This window comes from Anas platyrhynchos, chromosome 4, assembly GCF_047663525.1.
Source record: "Anas platyrhynchos isolate ZD024472 breed Pekin duck chromosome 4, IASCAAS_PekinDuck_T2T, whole genome shotgun sequence".
NCBI lineage: Eukaryota > Metazoa > Chordata > Aves > Anseriformes > Anatidae > Anas > Anas platyrhynchos.
In genome coordinates, this window is record NC_092590.1 from 19,522,207 (window position 1) to 19,544,144 (window position 21,938).

The 21,938-nt window shown below is 40.1% G+C and overlaps 2 protein-coding genes across 7 annotated transcripts in view; one reads left to right on the forward strand and one right to left on the reverse strand.

Moving 5' to 3' along the window:
- INTS10 (integrator complex subunit 10) overlaps positions 1-21,938 on the forward strand; it is a 27,414-nt gene continuing 5,476 nt past the window's right edge. Inside the window, exons 1-18 of one of the 6 annotated variants that reach the window (XR_011808941.1) lie at positions 1-188; positions 930-997; positions 1,475-1,578; positions 2,608-2,747; positions 3,524-3,605; positions 3,945-4,085; positions 4,471-4,642; positions 5,175-5,344; positions 8,320-8,453; positions 9,223-9,379; positions 9,998-10,080; positions 10,647-10,799; positions 11,884-11,992; positions 12,380-12,459; positions 12,938-13,100; positions 14,236-14,329; positions 18,260-18,337; positions 20,275-20,613. Coding sequence is in view for 5 of the 6 variants with exons in the window: in XM_027456121.3 (XP_027311922.3) it covers positions 60-188; positions 930-997; positions 1,475-1,578; positions 2,608-2,747; positions 3,524-3,605; positions 3,945-4,085; positions 4,471-4,642; positions 5,175-5,344; positions 8,320-8,453; positions 9,223-9,379; positions 9,998-10,080; positions 10,647-10,799; positions 11,884-11,992; positions 12,380-12,459; positions 12,938-13,100; positions 14,236-14,329; positions 18,260-18,337; positions 20,275-20,431 (2,214 nt within the window). In the remaining variant the exon portion in view is untranslated. Of the gene's footprint in view, positions 189-929; positions 1,002-1,474; positions 1,579-2,607; positions 2,748-3,523; positions 3,606-3,944; positions 4,086-4,470; positions 4,643-5,174; positions 5,345-8,319; positions 8,454-9,222; positions 9,380-9,997; positions 10,081-10,646; positions 10,800-11,883; positions 11,993-12,379; positions 12,460-12,937; positions 13,101-14,235; positions 14,330-18,259; positions 18,338-20,274; positions 20,654-21,938 lie in introns of those variants that run through there. The other 5 variants (XM_027456121.3, XM_027456122.3, XM_027456125.3 and 2 more) reach the window with 5 other exon arrangements.
- The window catches only part of HGSNAT (heparan-alpha-glucosaminide N-acetyltransferase), an 11,134-nt gene continuing 9,970 nt past the window's right edge, over positions 20,775-21,938 (reverse strand). Inside the window, exon 17 of the mRNA XM_027456126.3 lies at positions 20,775-21,826. Within this exon, the coding sequence (XP_027311927.3) occupies positions 21,645-21,826 (182 nt within the window). The 3' untranslated portion in view covers positions 20,775-21,644. The remainder of the gene's footprint in view (positions 21,827-21,938) is intronic.

Genomic DNA, 21,938 nt, shown 5'->3' on the forward strand with positions numbered 1-21,938 from the left:
GCGGGGCGGGGCGGGGCAGCGGGCAGCAGGGCGCATGCGCGCCGCTGGCCGGCCGCAAGATGTCGGCGCAGGGGGACTGCGAGTTCCTGGTGAAGCGGGCCCGCGAGCTGGTGCTGGGGGACCTGTGGGCGGCCAAGGCCTGGCTCATCACGGCGCGGAGCCTCTACCCCGCCGACTTCAACATCCAGGTGAGCGCTGCCGCCGCACCGGCAAGGAGCGGGGCCCCGCCGGCCCTGCCCCCCCCCTCCCCGCCCGGTACCGAGTGATTGACAGGCATCCCGGCCAATGGGGTGGGGGGCGGGGCGAGCGGTCGCTGTGGTGACGGGGGTCCCGCGGGCGGGGGGGCGCTGAGGGGGAGCAGCCCCCTGAGGGGGCTCCCAGGGAAGGTGCAAGGCTCCTCTGTCGCCTGTGGAGCTCCAATGCGTACATACTGTGGTATACCTACATATACTGAGGAAATGACCTCACAGACCATCTGTTCCAACCACCTCCCTACCACCAATGTCACTACCAAACCATGTCCCCAAGCACCACGTCCAACCCCTCCTTGCACACCCCCAGGGATGGTGACTCCACCACCTCCATGGGCACCCCCTTCCGACACCTGACTGCTCTTTCTGAGAGGAAATGTCTCCTCATTTCCAACCTGAACCTCCCCCGGCGCAACTTGAGGCCATTCCCTCTACCCCCATCACTAGTTATCTGTGAGAAGAGGCCGACCCCCAGCTCCCCACACCTTCCTTTCAGGCAGTTGTAGATAGCAGTAAGGTCTAATACTTTCTACAGCATTGCAATCATTTCCTCACAGTTTCTGTTCCTCACATATGGGTTCTTTTTGGGCACCTGTGGATGCTTTATTAGAGTGGAAGAGTTGGTGTGATCAATAAATGTGTTCAGGAAGGCTCACGTCCTGCCCTTCTCTCTTGCAGTATGAGATGTACACCATTGAGAGGAACGCTGAGAGGACGGCGTCTGCGGGCAGGCTGCTCTATGACATGTACGTAAGTGCCTCGCGTTGCCATAAATTTCACAGAATAGCCAAGGTTGTAAGGGACCTCTGAATATCACCTAGTCCAACCCCCCTGCTGAGCAGGATCACAGGCATCCAGGCAGGATGGCATCCAGGCGGGTTTTGAATATCTCCAGAGAAGGAGACTCCACAACCTCTCTGGGCAGCCTGTCCCAGTGCTCTGTCACCTCACAGTACAGAAGTGCCCCCTCATATCCAGCTGGAACTTCCTCTGCTTCAGTTTGTGCCCATTGCCTCTCACCCTGTTGCTAGGTATAACTGAAAATGTCAGCGTTTCCCAAAATATCCCCTGAATGTTTTAGGGTAAATTAAGCAGAAAATGTCTCAGTCATTAAAAATAAACACTAAAAAGTGCAATTTTATTTTCCATTTGCCCTTACCCATCCTTTCAGAGAGAAGTTTTTTGAGATTGTTGTGCATTCCTTGCCTCAAATTTTGTTACAGGTTTGTGAATTTTCCAGACCAGCCTGCAGTGTGGAGGGAGATTAGCGTTATTACATCAGCATTAAGGAATGACTCCCAGGACAAACAGACACAGTTCTTAAGAGGTAAGGATTCTGCTCAGAGAATAGGGAGAAACCTGAAGGAATCTAAAGGTAAGTCCATCCTCTGGTTACATAGGTAGTGGGGCAAGTAAATGTCAGTCTTCTAAATTTTGCCTGTTGACTGCAGATTATTTGGATCATTTCAGACTTTATTCTTTACAATAGGCTTAGAAAACACAAAGGGACATGAGGAACTGATTCCCATTGCTTTGCATCTGTTGTGAGCAGACTAAGTAAGTGTGCTGGAATGTAAAGCATGGTCTGGTAAACTAGGAAAGTGATTGCATAGTGAAGAAGTGGAGGGGCACTGAGGGATCATAGTCCAAACGATTCCAGAGAACAATGAATGATCATTAAAATGGGGTGATTTTGTATGTCTAAAATGAGGGTTATGAAAATGGACGGTGACCACAAGGGCTTGAGGTTCAATGCTGGAAACCACAGGCAGCTTCGAAAGCAGGGTTTACACTTGAAAGATTATATATAATCTGCTGTTTGAAGGTATGCTTCGGAAGCTATAAGGATAAGCAGCCTGTAACTCATACAGGCTATTCTAGTTGAGGAAATGTTTGCATTTTCATGGAGTGTGTTTCATTTTCACAGAAAATGCAACAATTTACAGGGAGAATATATTGGTTTCTTTTCAATGTCTCATGAAAAATTTAAAGTAAAAAAGATACCTTTTTAAGTCAGTCATTTTAGAAGTGGTATGTAAGGAAAGAATATAAAGAAGGTTTCTGGAAGAAGCATCTTAAAATGTCAACTATTTTTGTTTTCAGCATTCTATTCATTTGTAGTCTTGTTAAATCAAGTTCTGCGCACCCAAATAAGTTCAGGTTTCATATAGGCTTCATTTAGAGAAGCAGATTTTTTTTTTTCCAGACTTTGGTATTGAAAAATGAAATATAAGGAGATCTTTTTCATTTTGTGTGGCGATGTCATATTGACTAGTCTTTTACCCTTTGTCAGTCACCTTTATGATGCAAGCATTGCGAGTTGCACAGTTTCTTTCTTTTTTTTTTTTTTTTTTAGGATTATTTGAAACCCTTCCTGGTCGAGTCCAGTGTGAAATGCTACTGAAGGCCACAGAGCAGTGTTTTAACACATTAGAAAGGGCAGAAATGCTACTACTGCTTCTGCGACGCTTCCCAGAGACTGTGGTACAACATGGGGTAAGAGAAGAGTAGCTCATAATAACGTTTCAGCACATTGTGTTTCTTGAGATTTTGCTGAGATGTCAATTCATAGTTAATGGTCAATTTGTGGCTAATAGTTCAGATTGTTGCACTTTGAGGTTACCATCAGGGAAAAAATAGGCAGAAAACAAACAAAACATTTGTTTTGTTTTGTAAATGTGAAGAATGTTCCATGCTTTTTGAAAAAGAGTGGCTGAAAAAAATAGCGTAGAGTAGTATTGCAGTCTAAATACTGCTCAGCTTTTTGTCTGTAAATTCTCATTGAAGGCAGAGTGCTTTGAGGTTATGACTAGACTCATACTTTATTTAAGCATAGTTTAAAGAATGTAAAACCTGTTATTTCTGAGATTAACTTAAACTAACATGTTCTATCTTGTACTTACGTCAGGCAGAGTGCGGAGTTCAGGTGACAAGCTGCAGCTGTAATGCATGGTAGCTCCATCACTTTCACCTGTCTGTGCATGTCTTTACTGATAGTCACATGCACAATTTTCCTTATGATCTTTTTTCTACCTTCTGGCATTATTTTTCATCTGCAATAAAGTAGGCCTAGCTTATGTACATAGTTAGGAACTAGGACATGCAATTGCTGTGCAATTAATTGCTACTGAAATATCCACTGAATAATTGTACATCATTGAATTGCAATTCAAAAAATTTTTAAAAGCACAGTGTTTGATGTACAGTGTTTGATTTTTACCATCTTTTTGTAGCATGAAACCAGTGTTTGATTTTTACCTCTGCTTATACAGGTAGGCCTTGGAGAAACTTTATTAGAGGCTGAAAGTATTGAAGAGCAAGAATCCCCGGTGAATTGTTTTAGAAAATTATTCGGTAAGAAAATAATAATGTTGTTTTATTGTACAGTCTTGTAATGACAGTTAGATTCTCAGTTACATAAACTTCTCTCTTGATATAAAGATTAGAAAACCACTATATTCAGAACAATGTCTGGCCACGTTAGGCCAGGCTGACCATATGGAACAAATAGGTATTACAGTCATTCGCGTAAGGTTCTTTGTGATCCTTGGTGGTGTATGGTCAGACAGAGATGGAGACTCATTGCTGACTGAGAAACCTTACTTAGGACAAATAGAATAATAATAATAATAACGGGGAGGGGGGGAAAAGCAACAACACAAGCCTGAATGATTTTTTTGTTTTCTATTTTAGTTTGTGATGTTCTTCCTCTAATAATTAATAACCCCGACGTTCGACTTCCTGCCAGCTTGTTATATAAATACCTGAATAAAGCAGCAGAATTTTATATTAACTATGTAACTAGATCTACACAGACCGAAAGCCAATATCAAGGTAAGAATATTTTTACAAAATTAGTCTTCCCTAAATACATTTTAGCCTTACTGAAGTTAGGTCTGTGTAATGAATCTCTTAGAGAAAGATCAATAGTAGTATTTTATGCTCATTAGATCTTTGATACCAAAATACCTCATGATTGTTCAGCTGATTAGTCCTCACAACAAATGTGCTGAGAGTGAGGTCAAAATGTTTAAGATCTCCTCATTCAGCCTATCATCTCTCTTACAGAGAAGGTAGAAAAGCTTTTTGTTCCCTTTTAGTCTCCTCAGTAAAGAATGGTTACCCTCAAAGCTCAACTGTGCCTTTTTACACGTGTCCCTGAAAATAAATCTGTTAGTTTGATTTCTATATGAAGAGAAAAATGTGCTTGTTTTCCTAGGTTCACAAGATTCCTCTGATATTATGTCTCCAAGCAAACGTAGCTCTCAGAAATATATAATAGATGGTCTTACAGAGAAATCATCGCAGATTACAGATCCTTGGGAGAGGCTATTTAAAATATTGTCTGTGGTGGGAATGAGGTGTGAATGGCAAATGGATAAAGGAAGAAGGTGAGAAGCTTGTACTTTTCCAGATATTTCTTCTCAAGGAAGATTTTAATTCTTACACGGTAAGAATTGGAGAAGGATTTTAACATGAGGACACTTTGTGTAATTAATTTACATTAATTCATTAATTCATTTACATCAAATTAATTACATAAGATGTCCTCGTGAAAATCCTTATGAATATGCAGTTTGTCTTTCAAGACTGTATAATGTAAAATGAAAACATGGATCCAGAGAGTCCTTTCAAGTTAGTCATTAAACTAAATCTTGATTGATGGAAGTCATGCACATGATGAAAGTCACGCACAAGAACTACGGTAGTGTGGGGCATCATTTCCTAGGTGCTCCAGCAAATTAAAAGAAGGCAAATATTTGAAGTTTGGCTGGTTTGCATTCCCAGCCTCCCCTGACTTTCAACTGAGGGGTTTCCTGAGCGAAAACATTACGTTTTTCATATTCACTGTGCATTCTTCCCTTTAATTTTGGAGCCTGTGTAACATACTGAACTTTGTTTTTATTTCTCTTTCTTTCTCAGAAGTTTTGGTGATATTTTGCATAGGATGAAAGACCTCTGCAGATACATCAGTAACTTCGATAGTGATGCACATGCTAAATACAAGAATCAAGTAGTATATTCTACGATGTTGGTGTTCTTTAAAAATGCATTTCAGTATGTCAGCAACATCCAGCCATCGCTCTTCCAAGGTTAGTTTCTAACGTTTTAAGAGTTCATGTTTTCATTGCTAACGTCAGAAAGATCTTTTCTCAGTACCCTTTTTAAAACTATCATCTTATAAAATGACGTGAGTTCTCATTAAGATTCTCCAAAGTCATTGTGGACAGCAGCAGAAGTAGTTTATGACACCTGCTGTAGTGGATTAGAATGAAGATTAGTCTAATTTAGCATTACGGTTTCAGCCTTGGCCAGTTGTGGTTGTCTAGTGAAAAGAAAAGTAGCAGGCCAGATGTTATGTATAACATCTCTAGGGTTTATTCCCACTCATCCTTCAGCATCGTGTTTGTCTTATTTTCTCCTCTGACTTTGATTCTTTGAAGCTGGCATTTTCCTAGTTTCCTTCAGTCAAAAGGTTGTAGACTTTCCACAAAATATGTGAAGATACTTCTGAGTGTGGAACACACAAGAAATGTATAATTATATAACAAAAAATGAATAGAAAAATACTTTCCGAAATTCGTACTCACAAATTCTGATTTGTCTTTGTAGTAATCAGTTGAACGATGTCAATAGGTAGCTAAGCTTGGAAGGCAAATAGCAGTTTGTGTGCAAAGAACACCTCATCACTTTAAATTAACAAAAACAGGAATTAATTGAGTTGGGTTTTATTTTTTTGATCCAGAGGAAAGAAATGTTACAGTGGTATAGTGAGATGCTTTAGCTTTGTGGTAGTTTTAGCTGCTTGATTCTGAATTCTGGGAGAAAGGAAGTATGGCACATGCAAAAATCTTCCTTTCCAAGTTGTACAACTGATTATGGTTAGGCTCATGTTTTCAGACTAAACCACCAAAAAACAAATATATACTGAGATATCAGAGTGCAGTCCTTTGTGTACAGATCTTCTGGTACCCTCCATCATTTCCTGATATCAGGAAAATAGTTCCAAGTCTCCTACTCATCTCTGCTTTAGTGTTAAAGTGCAATGGTATCTGGTGGCTTTTGTATCGTTTCTATCATTAGGGTTTTTCCTACTTGTCTTGAAGGGCTCATTGTAGAAATATGGAATAAGATCCTACCTATTTTGGAGCAGGAAGTGTAGCGGTAGGGAAAAAAGCTGTCTCCTACTCTGTCCAGTAGCTCTTAACTTTGATCTGTGAGTTTCTTGTCACATGTCTGGGCTTGCAGGAGACCTCTTGAAAAAGACCTTTTCAGTGCATTTTCCTTACATAATTCAGTTCTGCCTTGTTGGGGACTTGAGAAGTGAATGAGGCAATTCACACCTCTTGGGCTGCCTGCAGGCTTGGCAGGAGCTGCTATTTGGGCTGATGCTTTTAGGGGTTTATTTATAACACTATGTGCTAGAAATCAATTAAAAACTCTGTAAGCCCAGATTCTAGAGCACAGTTGGGCTGAGAAACATAACGTGTCTCTTTGTATAGCTGTGTATAATTCTGTAGTGTAAGAGAAGGTTTGCAGCCCAAGTAAGGGGTGAGGTTTAGTTTGGTTTTCATATTGAAGATTGTGGAATAAAGACTACAGTATGCTTGCCTGCTACTGAGAAGAGCATGTTTCTTTGGAAAGGAAAGCACTTGCTTAACTGGTACTCACTGGAAGCAGTGTGAGTAAAAGAAAAACCCACTCCTTTCTTTTCAGGTATTGCAGGTAGGCAGTTCTGGAGATCTTAGTGTTAAAACTCTTCCAGCATCCCGGTTGTGGCACTTCCATATCTCTTTTCTCATGGACACTGTTTTCTGCCCAATGACTTGAATAATGTTTTAAGTGTACACAGGTTAGATTGTAACACAGCGGAGGGCATGATGATGCAGGATAGGTGATTTCATTTGGTTGTAGCCTTTGTGTAGGGGACCCTTCGGTCAAAGGAGATAAAATCATCATCTGTTACAGCATGGCAGGTTGTTTGTTGCGTGAACTTGTGTTATAGTGGACGGCTTACACATCATTTTTGAGTAGATGGGAAAAGCTCAATATGGATTCTTCATGTCAAGAGTTGAAACAGATTCTCCTTATACTGTGGTTTCAACTGTTTTTTAACAGTCTTTAATCCTGCAAACAGAAACAGAACAAATGCAAGTACTGAAAGTACTTGTTGGCGTTACTGTCTTGTCAGGCAGAGATTTCAGAATTGGAAGAGACGAATGCATTTCCCTTTTCCTTTATATTTCTCTTTGTCTGAGCTTTGCACATCTACGTACAATTCAATTGTACAAAGGGAGAAAATATTTTGGGAGGGAAGACTTTCTTGGTACTGGCCACATACCAGTCTTGTTTGAGAATAGGAGGTGGTGTCCCATTTTATATCTAATAAAACCTAAGCATTAAGATCTGAAATAACAGATACCAGATCCCATGGGGTGTTCTGTAACACCAGTGGAAGTAGAAATTGATGTCTTCTGTGCTTCAAAATGAGGCTTCTGTAGGGGTTTTGGGAGTGACGATGGGAGTTTCTGTACAAGTGAAATCAGTGGGGACAAAGCTGACACTGAAAGATCATACTAGGAAAACCTCATTATAAAATACACTTGCTTCTTTGAGCCTGCCAACATATTGCTTTGACTTCTCCTGAGAATGTTTTGAGAATGTTTTTGGCTGTTAACTTCAGAGCCATTTGTTCTGTTTACATATTGAATAATTGTACTTGTAATATAAAATATAAAAGCAAATAATACTTGATGAGAAAAGACATGCTGCCTGAGAATCTTGTGACTGCTTTGTAAGAAAAGGGTTCAAATACATACCCTAAGGCCCTCAAATAAACTCTTGTGACATCTCGTAAATGTGTTGTAACCTTCACCATGAGGCTGCCTAGAGGAAAAACAGCTTTACCAGCATTGCTTCATCTTATACAATTTACAATCTGAAATTCAATTCAGTTATTTTAACATTATAATCCATACTCATGAAGGAAGCACAACAAGCTTGGTGTAGGCACAAGACTTCTCAGATCTGTTTAGAACATCTTGATCTAATTTATCTTTACATCCAGGTCCAAATGCTCCAAACCAAGCCCCGCTGATTCTTCTCGAGGATGTGACCAATGTCTACGGTGATACAGATATCGATCGTAACAAACACATACACAAAAAGAGGAAACTTGCAGAGGGAAGAGAAAAAACAATGGTAACTCCTTTAGGCCTTTTTGTTTGGAATAAGAATGGCATTGGTACTGGAATTTAGACAACAGTGGTTTTGACATAGATGGGATAGATGTATTTTTAGTACTACCCTGGAATAGCTGTTTCTGATCACAGTATTGCAAACATACTTTTTGGCTAAAAACAGCAAGAATAAAAGGATTTTTCTAGCACTTATGTGCTGATAAGAATATTTCAGTTTTAAGGAGCCCAGCAGAGAGTGCAGAAAGTGCTAAGAATGGTAACTATAGCAGTCAGATCTTCTACAGGTAAACCTCCAAATTAATTGACTTTTCGTTATTGGAACTGTGAATACGTTTGTTTCTTTAATAGTGGAAGACATCTGTTTCATGGAATTTCTCTGTTGATGGAAGTACACACGCTTATACAAGAATTATGTTTCCTTTGCATTAAGCTGCTGAAGGCTTAAACTGAGCAGTGAAGTGTAAAGTGTATATCCTTTAATTGATAATCTGGCTGAAGTGTGGTCGTGGTACACTGTACTTAATCAGAAAGAACTCTTTTGGAATACTGTTTATCGTGCTATGCCACTGAGTTGATAGCAAAAGAGATTGTTTTAATGTTAGAATGCAAAAGCAAAATAATGAAAAGTCACTTAAAGACACTGAAACTATGATCTTGGCATCTCTAGTATGGAACTGTTTGCTTTTGTTAAGTGGAACTTCTGTGACTTAAAATCCTTTGAAATAAATATACAATAAGAATTAAATCTTTGTCTCTTACTGACTGTTAAGCAGAGCTCAGATGATGAGGATCCTTCTGGGAAGGCACGAAGTCGCCATATAGCAGTAAATAAGGCAGATCTTGCAAATTCTATTGAAGTATTAGAGAGCTTTAAACTGGCAAGAGAGAGCTGGGAGCTGCTCTATTCCCTGGAATCACTTGACAAAGGTAAGGCTAACTACATGTATTTACACTTCATTATTGTCATTTTAGTATTGTTAAAACAGAATTTCTGTCATTGGGATACGTAAAGTTTAGCTTACTTTATGTCCTTAGTATTTTTGATCTAGGTTCCAATAAGAAGCTTTTTCAATTGTGACATTTTTGAGTGTTTTGTTTCTGACTTTTGTTTTGCTCTTTGGTTATTCATCCATGCTTCTTGCAGAAGCAGCTTTTGCTGAAGGAGCAGTTGACTCATAGTAGTGTTGATAATACTAGATGAGGATGCGCTGCTAATTGCTCCTTTTAATTCATTCTTAAGAAAATAAGTTTTAGATCATGCCTCTTCCTTTCTAATAAGATGTAATAATCTGGAAAACAAATTTATTTTCTGAAAAGCTGGCAAATACTGTCACTTAGCAGCTTTACTGGACACTATGAAGAAAAATGTAATGAAACTGTGATTGCATAGGAAGAGGGTATCCTATTTTTGAATGATTTCACACTTGTACTATTTTGTGTTTTCATTTCTAAATTCAGCTATATTTTTTCTAGATAACTATCTTTTAACTGAAAGCTGTGATGTGCTTCATTTTTTCTCCCTTTCCTTCTTTTCGTCACTTACAGAGTTCACTAGAATTTGTTTGTCATGGAAGACTGAAACCTGGCTTTGGTTAAGAATCTTTCTTACAGACATGATCATCTACCAGGTAAAAAAAAATCAAGTAAAAGCTAATAAAAATGTTATAATGTTGCTCTTTCTTTTATGAATAGCTGTTCTGAATAGCTGGTATGACTGCTTTAAGTGACTACTGATTTTATCCTTTAAAATGAGACCCTTTGGGGGATGGAATCATACCATTCTTATTGCAGAATAGGTACCCTACTTACAATATTTCTGTCCTAATTAGCTGATTGTTGAGTCCAGCTAATCTCATCATATGGAGAAGACCTTGGCATTCACATTTTGACCAGGAGATATATATATAGTGTGATGGAAGAACAGTGTAGTTTATTCATCTGCTAATGCATTCTATTGGAATACAGTCAGAGAGAATAATTTTCAAATAGCAGAAGGTTTTAAAATGTCTCAGTTAAGATTTATCATTCTCCTTAAAGATCAGGCTGATTGTTCTCATTTCAGATCCCATCCTATCATTGCAGATACCATCCAAGCATTCATGTGAAAGCTTTCTGTAAGGGAATTTTTATCTCAATCTGTTTACCACTTCTACAGAAGATCCTAATACTGTCTTTTTCTATCTTCCTTTTAAAGGGGCAGTACAAAAAAGCAATTAGCAGCCTCCATCACTTGGCAGCTCTTCAGGGCTCTCATTCTCCACAGCAAATTACAGGACAAGGCTCGCTAGAAAATCAGAGAGCACTAATCCAGTTAGCAACGTGCCATTTTGCCCTTGGAGAATATCGGGTATGTACAGCATTCCACCCACTGGTCTTCCATCATCTGACCGTGTGGTTCCCATTTGTCTCCCTCCTTCGAATTTTCCCATCGTCCTGCTTCCAACAGGGCATCAAACATAATCCAGGGTCTACAAAAAAAACATGCTTCACAGGGAAAATAATTGCAGTTCCTGTCTAATCTGACCATTAGAATGTACTCTATAAAGTCTGTTTGGTGGTTATAATTTGGGGCGTTTGGTTATGATTTACCATAGCTACAAGTGTTTCAGTTGTATGTCAGTGTATCCTTGATTTTGAATTAGTTAACAAAGAGTTTTAAATATGAGGGGTCCTTAGGTTTAAGCTTTATGTGGTGGAGGCAAGAAAAGTTATATGGAAAACAAAATGTTTTGATCATCTTAAAAAATAATTAGTTGTCAGCAGACAGTGTAAGAGACTCCAAAACAATATGGGCTGGCCTAACATGTGAGCTTGCTTTTCCTTCGGAATACGTATTTTGTGTTTTTAATACTAGAGAAGTGCAGGGGGCAGGTGAGTCCATGTGAATGCTGATAATAATGGCTGGTTCTCAGGTCATCCTAGAACCACTGGACTTTTCTTCCCTTCCAGCTTCCTACGTTTTCGTTAGAAAACTGATTATATATCCCTTTGGACCTCTTGCTGTCTCTAGGAAATAGCATTAAAATTTATAACATTTCTGTCATGCTGTCAAATCGTCATTTTCTTATTCTATTTTTACCATTGACAGAAAAAGCTTTTAAAAACTATTCCAAGAATTAATTTGAAAACTTAATCTTTCAAGATAAAAGTTTTCGATTATAGTTTTATTGATCTAGCACTCCTGAAGTGAAGAATGCCAACCATATATTTTTCACAATTAAAATGATTTCAGGCACTCAGAGATTTTTTAATGGAATTTGTATCACAGCCATGTCTTTTTGTTCAGCCAAACTAAGTTGCGTGTTAAGACTACTGAAGCTCTATCAGAGAATTTTTTTTTTTTTCTTTTGCAGTGCCTGAATCATTATTAACATAGCTGTATTTAAGAACCTTAATTAACTAGCATTATCTTGTCTCTGTTCTTTTTATAGCAAACATGCGAAAAAGTGCTTGACCTCATGTGCTATATTTTACTTCCAATACAAGAAGGAGGTAAAGTACAAGAGGAGCAACCTAAAGTAAAGTCTAAATTCAGAAAAGGTATGGAGCTGCTACTCCCCTAAACTCGGTGTCAGCTTAATTTTAATTCTTGTGTTTTGGTTGAGTATATAATGTATATAATTCTTGACTGTTTGTGTCATAAAAAAAGGGAGGCAGTTCTTCAATTCTGAATTTTTTTCCTGCTGGTTCATATTAAAGGGTTTTGGTGACAAAGTCCTATCACAGGGAAAAAAAAAAAGAAATGAAGAATAATTTTTTTAATATGTGATTTCACATTTTGAATCAGTTGTAATTTACCTTCAAAATTTTCCTCCCTGCCTCAGATTGTTGGCACTTGTATAGTTGTTTTTCTTCATTCTTACTTCTTCCAAACATGGAGAATCAGAAGAGCTTTAAAGAAGTCTGTGATAAACTGTTCTGTTACAGGGTCTGATCTGAAGCTTTGGCCATGTACCAGCAGAGCTATCATGCCTTACTGCCTTCATCTACTGTTAGCTTGCTTCAAGGTAAGCTATGGGCTGCTGCAACTCGCATGTCTGTAGGACCTAGTATGTATAGCTGGGATCCTGAAACTGCATGGCCTTGTCCCAGTGGTGCAGCTAGGTGTGAAGGGCTCTGCCTCAAGTCCTTCTCACCTAAATGTATTTGTGAAAGGTAAATATATTTTTGGGGGGAGTAGGGGGTGGAGGAGGAGGATTTTTTTTTTTTCTCTTCTATTTGCATTGGTTTGGGGCAGAGAAGATAGGATTTATCTCAAAATATCACTGTCTGTATCTAGACTTCTCTTACAAGTCATTGGAGAGAATTTGGTATTTTGCCTGGAATTTTCCAATCTGTTTTGAATGTATATGTTAGGGCAGAATGAAATGTGCTTCTAAAGAGCTTGTTTTGTATTTGCTCAGGTGTAAGTGAGATAAGTCCAATATATTTTTTAAGAGTAATGTATCTTTCCTGACCTTCTCCATGTCATTTTTGCCCCCGCAGCTCAGAGCTTTCACAGACAGCAGAGATGATATGGCTTTGGGCCATGTAATTGTTCTGCTTCAGCATGAGTGGCCAAGGGGTGAGAACTTGTTCCTGAAAGCCATCAACAAAATCTGCCAACAAGGAAACTTCCAGTATGAGAATTTCTTCAACTATGTCACAAGTATCCTTTCTATAACCAGGACTGTCTTTCGCATCCCAAATTATGTGCTGGGGTGTTGAAAAAGCTGTTAGATAGTTTCAGCAGCAGCTCTTCTCCATGAATCGTATTCCGTATTTATTTACATACTGTGCAAGCCTCTTGTAATAAGTGGCAGTGCATAATGGACTATAAATAGGTCTTCTGTCACCTGTTCAGGCACTTGAGAGTACCCGTAAGTACACTGGAGTTGCACTTTCATTCAGAAAAGCAGCGCCAGCTTAGACTGTTAATGCAAGTCTTTTCAGTAAGATATATATGTCCTTATACTATTTGTTTTGCTATGCCCATCCATAGCTGTGGATAACAAAAAAACAAACAAACAAAAAACAACAAGGTAAAGTGACACCTGTACTTCCAAGAGTTGAATGATAGCCATTACTATTTTTGAGTGCTTTCCATGAGTACGATTTTGGGCTGAGCGAGATAACAAGTAATGTCAAAGTTCATGCAAAGCACATCTGATTTTTATAGTCAGATATCTAGGGTATGCTTTGATGAGCACACACACAGTGGACAGTTCAGTGTTTAATTTTAACCCGAATAGCCATCTGACCACGGTCCCCAGGAAGCACAGGGTCTAACTCCTATCTGAGACAATTAAATTGAAGCCCTATTTGGAGGCTGCAATGAGAGTGGTATAAAAAGTAGGGAGAAAAAAAAAAAAAAAAGAAGAGCTAAGTAAAGAACCGAAATAGAAAACCAAAAACGGTGGTTATGTGCCATTATGGGAGCATTTCCTTCAGTCTCAGCCTCACTATGCACTGCTTTGATAATTGTGCAGTGTTGGAAAAGAAAGTAAAATCAACCAGGAAATTTGTTTGGAGAGATAGTCTTAATTACATGAGCTTTCTTTACCCCTGTATGACTGTACATATGAAAACAATTTGCCTGATGTGTATTTTGCACTTTAAAAGGTCATTTCCCATTAATTTCTGGAGTGTTAGGGATACATGCTGTGATCTTGTCACTTTTAAGAATTAGGTGTTTCAGTAGCTGTTAATTTTGACTGTCCTTTCAGTAGTGTGGCTTCAGATGTGCTGAAAAGGGAAGAATGTTCTCTTTTTTTCCCTACTCAAATCTTTAACCTTTTCCTCAGATATTGATATGTTGGAGGAATTTGCTTATTTAAGAACACAGGAAGGAGGGAAAATTCATCTGGAACTGTTGCCAAATCAAGCAATGCTGATCAAGTAAGGATAAAAGAGTTTATTGTTTTCTTTTTTTTTTTTTAAAAAGTATGTTCTGGTTGTCTTTGCTTTCATGTAATCTTCAGGATAATAACTCTGTGATGTCTTTGAGTTTAAATTTAAGGAGTTGAGTAAAGAGCTCAAACAAGGTGATGTATTTCTTTTTCCGACTCTCTCAGTGACCTGTGAACCCTTTTGTGGGGTTCTTCAACTTTAAATTCCTTTTTCAGAACTTTGTTTTTAAGTGTTGTGTTTGCTTTAGAATGATTCATATCACAGTGATCACCAGTTGTCTGTTTCAACCAGACACTTGTGCTTTACAGGAATTCTTTAAATAACAAGGCATAAATGCAAGCTGTTGTTAATAATTTTGCTGAACAGTCGTGCCAACCAGAAAGCATTATTTGTTGCAAGACGAGTTATGAAAGACCACTGAATGATGAAAAACTTAGATTAAATTACTCTCCAGGAAAACTCTAATAACCTTTCTGTATGAACTCGCGGGTCATCTCTTGCTCTGTGCTGAGCAGCTTATTCTGCTCAGTTTATTACAAGATGCTGAAGAAAATTAATAATTTAGATTAACTTCCTAGGTGTTCTCAGTTTTGAGTCAAGACTGAACAAGTATCTGCTGCAGGGTTTAGAGGCAGAACATTTTGGAATATCCTGATTGTTTATTAGGCCTTGTGGTACTTTGGTTTATGTGGGGGAGACTGGGAAAATTTGTCAGAATTCCAGTTAGGGTCAGTGTAGTCTGGCCATTCATCTTCTAACTAGAAGTGGGCTAAAGTTTTCAAAAGTGGGAGCCTTATATTAGATAAGCATCCAAATATTGGACGAGTAAATAGATTTTCTAAAGTTCTAGGTAACTGACACAAAAATCAGGAACTAGGTCTCTTAAAAGAAAACAAAATTCAAATGTTTAATTATGTGACAGAGCTCTTGATTGCAGCTTTTGATTTTCAAACTCTTACCCTTGCTGTGTCTCACTGCTTGTAACCAGCTGCACGAAAACAAAACTCAAGGTACAATGCACCACGTATGATGTTTAGTCTGTGTCAGCAAGAGCATTTAGTGCAGCAGACCACACCTCGTAACTTTTTAACTTGTCTCTCTAGTTAGTTGTAACAGTTCAGTGCTACTTCACTGCATCACCCCGATTACTTCCACTTGCTTAGGGTTCTGACCTCAGCAGTCAGAAGGTGGGTGGCGAGCAGTGTGTCTAGCAAGACAGCAATCTCTTTTTAACCTCCTGTTGACTTGTTGTGTTTCCTGAGTCATGGAAGTGCTTGGAGAAGAGAGGTCAGAAGATTTCTTTGTGCTTATTACACTGAAATGGCCAAATACCCTGTCCAGCTGGAAGAGAGTACAGTGTCTTTTACGTGGCTGAGATCTGTAGGAGAGGAGGCATTTTGTCAGAGAGCTGATGGGAGACAGTGTTCAGGGTGCAGTTCACTAATAGTAGGTGATGTCTGCTCCTCTGGTACCCCAAATATTTTTTAGATTTTTTTTAGGTTGACACTTCGTTGACAGAGATTGTGTCAAGGAAGTGTCAACCTCAGCAGCTCACTGCCTCCCCCAGCTGGGGTTTTAGGTAAAGTGCATCAGCACCGTCCTGTTTCCTGGGACGTTACAGAGCTGCCTTCAAATGGTTTGCAGGCTGGCTTTTGCCTTTCAAAACTATCAACAGTTCTGGTTGTTGGAGCTGCTGCATTGTCTTCCCAATAATCAGCAGAGGCAGCTCGGATTCTGTTCAGTCACATGCGGGAAAAACTCTTGTGATTTTGCCACGCAGCCCAAAGACAAAGCAATCACTCCTTTGCCTGGTCTGTCTTCAGAATAAATGTGTATAGCAGTCCTGTGTCATAATTAGCAGGAAATATATTACAGGTATTGTATGTTTGTTATAAGGACAGGTTTTTGTATCATGATGTACTTGTAGGAAGTTTTCTCCCTGGGTGAATTCCACGTTCTTCTACCAAGACTTTTCCTCAGTACCTTATACTTCATAGGGAGCAACACTCCTTTTTCTGAACCTAGGAAAGCAAACTGCAATGTGGTTTTAAAAAGCTGAAGTTAGATCTTGGAAGCCTTGACTTATAGCTGGGTCCTGCAAAATATATATGCAGCTTGTGAGGTTTCCCTTTGCTGGTATCTGCAGTGAGAATATGAAGCTCCACAGTTTTGGTTTTATCTGCTGATGTAGCCAGCTCGTTTGCACTGTCAGAAAGATGTGTCCGATGAGCTCTGAATTCAGCTACTTTTTGCCTTTAAACTCCCTTCTAGACAAGCCATGTTTCATGGTTTCACTGATTACACTTGGTAGTGGTGGCAGCATTAGCTAGTGAGATTAACGGGGAAAAGAACAGTATGCAAGAAATGATAGATTGAAATCATGCTCCTATTTTTGATAATTTTAGTGTAGCTAGACTAATCTTAGTCTCCCAAACGCTGCATAAACTTGATGTGAAAGCTGATGAATTTTCTGCCTCTACTTAAATTCCTATCTCATCTTTCCTTGGGTATAGAGGAAGAAAATCTCAGTTGGTTTGAAGCGAAACAAATCATCTTAAAAATGTAATTTTTATTCTGATTGTGCACATGGGTTTGTTTACCTATGACGGTAGATCTTGCAAATGGTAATGAACACTCAGTTGTGCAGAACTCCTTTTGCAAACATCTGCCACCTGGGACTAACACCATGTTGCTGCTCCTTCTCATTTTCTGTTCCCCATGTCCATTTTTTGCAAATATTGGACTCAGTCATGCCGAGAGCTCTTGAAAAAGTATCTCGTATGATTGAACAATTCTTGTGAATATTTTACTTCAGGTTATTTTATCTGTACTGTAGGGCATTTCTGTACTACTAAAATGTCCCTTCTATGAGGTAGTGTTTATTTCTTTATTTTTTAGCATAGCTCTCCATCCGTATTCATTAAAAAATTACAGATACAAATCAAAATGCCCACCTGTAAACCTGAAGGTAGGCACCTAACTCAGTATTAGAGGTACGTAAGTGTAAGCTTGCTTCTCAGCTCCTCCTTAGCATCCATGGGAGCGAGTTACACAGCGTTTGGGTACCTAAGTAACACTGAGGTTATGTTGTGAGAAACTTGGGTTAAGAAACTGGACCTGTTCTGTGTATCCCAGATTTCTCATTCCTCCTTTTGTGGGGCACTGGATGTGCTCTAGGCTGGAGGCGTGAGGCTGTTATCCCGTGCTATAGGTAGCACACAGAGATGGGGAGCTTACTTCACAGAGAAGACAAACACTTTTCAGCGGAGACACTTTTTGGTGGCTGGTCCCTGCAGCCCTCGTTGCAAATGCTACCTTCAAACATCCCTCTTGGCAGTGGGAGGTTGCTCCAAGCAGGCTTTTCTGCTCTGGCACCGTGACATCCTCCAGCAGCCTCTTTTGTGTGCGGCTGCAATTTGGAAAAGCGAACAAGGCTGTTCGTGGGCTAGCAAAAAGAGACTTGTGCAACCTGTAACAAACACTGTCGTGCACTCTCTGTGGCTGATACCTGCTGTGCATGCACGTGGCTTGAGCTCAGCAGCAAATCCCTTACTGCTGGGCTCTCCCTGCTGGCTGACACGCTCGGGGAGGCCACAGTGTCTGCCCTGCGCTGCTGGTGAAACCTCTCCTGGTTGGCCTCGTAACACAACGGTGAAGTGCTCTCTGCACCTACCGCTGCCCTGTATCTCCATGTAACCATCCCAAAATTACAAGGGTGTGTTCAGACTGTGCTTGCAGAGCAGCCTTGGGGTGAATCTGGGGATGTGTGCGTGTGCGATGCTGTTTGGGTCCCGCGCCCCTGCGGCTGCCCGGCAGTCACCCCCACCCCCTTTTTTTTTTTTTTCCTGGAGTTGTTTTGCACCGGAGGGTGAGTTGGCGTGTGGGTGTTTGAATGCTGCTATTTGCTGTTTTTTAAAGGACTTCTAGCCCTCCCATGGGGTTACTGCAACAGGAATTCATACCTGTGCTACAGCCCAGCATACAGACTGCCGACAGGTACCAAGTGAAAAAACCCCGCTCATGGTGTGCTGTGTTTTGTCAACATGTTTTACTGCCCATGGTTTTCAGCAATTTGTTACTCAATATGTACCTTTTTTTTTTTTTTCTTTTTTCCATTTGTGCCTACATTGCCTGGCAAACCATGTTGTTCTATTATAACATTCCTTTTTATTTTTCCCATAAATTGCCAGTATCCGTGTCCTTTCAATTTTAATAATCACTGTTGAACTTAAACCAAAATGTAGAAATCTCCCCCCAGGTGATGCTGAGGTTCAGTCACATAGTACCAAATGCATAATAACCCTTTCTTTAAAGATGTTAGTTACAAGCTTATAACCCTTTTTTTTCAATATATTAGTTACTGGATCCATTTGTTGTTACTTTTCTTCATTTAAGTTGTTCTGAAACATTTTCTGTTGCCCAGCTGTTAGTGAGTGCTGCTGACCCTAGTGCTCACCTGCCAGCAAGGTTTAAAGCAGTGAAGATGGAAAATGGCTTATCCCAGAAATTCTGAATATGCTGGAGTATTTCTAGTGCAATTTTACTTTGCCCACCCTAGCTCTAGTCTCTTCAGTAGCCTCTTTGCCTTTTCCATGTGTCGCGGAGGTCTCTGCTGTTCAGGCAGAAGGGGAGTGACTGGGATCAGAATTCCACTTTGAGAAGTTTCCTCTCAAATGCTGGAATTGCTGATTTAAATAAAAGCAGGGTGGTATTTTTGATTAGGGCAATTCCTAGATTTTGCCCTTCTTCGTTTCCAGCATCTCTGGATTGGCACAGATGCCTTCAACCTTTTATTTCCTCTTTTTCTTCCACTGTGTGTGCTGGATTTGGTTCAGCTCTTTGTTTCTCATCCCTGACTTGGGCCTTCTCTCAGAGTTAAGATTTATACTTTCTCGTTTAACGTATGCTGCCCCTTCAGTAGTGCTAAGGCTTTTATTTCATACCCTTTGCCTCCCATCCCAGGTATGGCTTGTAGGTAGATGTTACGAAGTCTTGGTCTTGATGTATTGAGTACTGGACCAGTGCCAGTAAAGCTTAGTGCTTTGGCACTGCAGAACGTTGTTTTACAGACAAAACTTCAGCTATCGAGAGCTGCAGGCCATCATGAGGACAAAGAACCATTAATAAGAAAGGCCTTTAACAGGGAATGTCCTGAGTTTCACCAGCCAGCACTGCTTTAGCTTGCTCAGTAGCAGGACCTTTGTTCTGCTTGAAAACAAGTCCTGCACTTCTGCTCAGAATAAACGCACTCTGCCTGGCGTCTCGTGTCCCTGTACAAGCTGGCTTCTACTGATGCACACTCACAGCCTGGCTTGATTTTGTGCTTTGTGTTGGCCTGCTGAGTGTTCACTGTGCCTCGTGTTACTCAGAGCGATCACTGCCCATAGGATTGTGTAGCTCCTTCCTGCACTCTGGTACAAGATGCTCTCTGCTTTTTATGGTGGCAGCCGTATCTCCCCTTGCTTTAGAGAAAGCAGGTTCAGCCTTTTTTTTTTAATTTTTTTTTTTTTTATTCCTTTCAACCCCAAATGTTTATAGAACTGTTTACAGGGAGGAAGGGGCCCGGGCTGTAAGGGTAGAGGAAAAAAAAAAGAAATTCCCTTCCCCACTCAGGGAGAACACTGGGTTAACAGAGCAGGTTTTCCTGTTAGGCAGAACTGCAGCTCTCCCCTCTTCCTTCCCTGACAGCCACTATAACCAAAGCATTGAGAGCAAAGGCATTGATAGAATTTTTATCTTTTAAAAGACTCGTAAACTACTAAATACTCACTTTTTTTTAAAATAGCATAGCACACACACTTCAGCTCTTCTTATATAAACTCAGTTGTGGACAGCAGATAAATAGTTAGTGACATGTAGCACTTTCTAGATTTTTGTCGTGCACCAAATAACCCTCATTTGATTTTGTCTCTCTCTTTCCTTCGTGGCTTAAGGCATCACACAGTTACCCGAGGTATAACTAAAGGAGTGAAAGAAGATTTCCGCCTGGCCATGGAGCGTCAGGTCTCGCGCTGTGGGGAAAATCTCATGGTGGTCTTGCATAGGTTCTGCATTAACGAGAAGATACTGCTGCTTCAGACTCTTTCTTAAATGGACTGGATCGCGATGCAGAGTCTTTCACGGACAGAGGGAAAGGCTCTTAATTGTATTAATGGCAGCAGAGCAGTGGAAAATCATGCATCTGAAGTCATAAATAAGCTTCCCTGTGAGTTACAGGTTCTGTGATACACACAGTGCTTGGTGTTTGTTCACAGCTTCGTTTTCTTATGGGGGTAAGTCAAACTTTATAAGTAAAACTTTGTTTAGAAAGTCTCCCGTAATGTTTTATTTGTTTTGGTGGTGCTGTTGTGTTGTGTTTTTCTTCCAGAGCATTACACTAAGGTATGTGTCTTAATTGTTTTCTTCTTTATACACACACAGAGAAGCTAAGGTATTTATTTCAGGCTTTTTATTGGCACTAGTTTGGAAAACACAGCATAAATGAATTTCCTGAGTTTCCAAGATCTGTTGTTATCTTACATTGAATTTAACCAGTCTGTTACCTCTTCCTTTCTGGCCAAATTCTCCCTATATTGCTGGCTTTTGGATTCAGAACCCTCCCACAAATCCCTTTATAGAGTTTTTATCCAAGTGAACTTAGATATTAACAAAGTGATTATATAAAGAGCACAGGAAGTGGTCTTTCTGTACTCTTAAGAGTGTAGCATGTGAAACTCAGACCTCATTCATGCTAGATATGTAACACAAAGACCCAGCACTGGCATAGATGGACTGCTAAACCTGTAGCAGCAGCAGCATGCCAATTAATAACCCATTACAAGAGATCTCTGGCAGCAGGCTTTGGCTTTTGATCCCAGACCAAATGATGGCACAAAGGAATGCCCACAGCACACTGCTCACTGTGGGTGCTATTACTTTTGGTAATGACTATTACTACAGTTCCTTCTGATAATCCCTTGCAGTCACCACCCAGATCCCTTCCAGTTCCTTTTATGAGTGCCAGCAGGCTTTCTTTAAATACCCATCTACTGCAACATATTCAATTTCTCTGTACAAAAGAGGGAGATCAGTAAAATATTTACAAAATACAGTAAACAGAAATAGAGCAACCGCCGCAGATTAGTAAGTTTTAACTAAATACTAAAATGTGGTCCTTTAAGTCACATAAAAGTCCTGATCACAATGTCCATGGAAATGTAAACTTGAACTCTGATCCCTTTTTAATAATATAGCCCAGCAGAAGTGGCAACACTTCAGGCTTGCCCTGTCAGCATCTAGGCTGACTTCACCCTGACCACCTCCATCAGATTTTCCAGAATATCCTTTTCCTGTAAAGTACGTACGATATTATGACCCAAAGAGTTGTTGCGATGAGGTTTTGAGTCAGGTGTTCCGCGTGGGATTGACTGTCTCGCATCCTCCACTTAAAAGGGAAGTAGTCTTCAAACACTTCGTGTCCGATGTAGACCAGGATGGAGTTCATTCCTGAAAATAAGCACAGGTCACGCCATCTGGAAGAGCAGGTACGAGCTTGCTTCAGAATAAGCAGGCAGAGGCATGCCAGGCTTATGAAACAGTGGCACTGAGACAACGACAG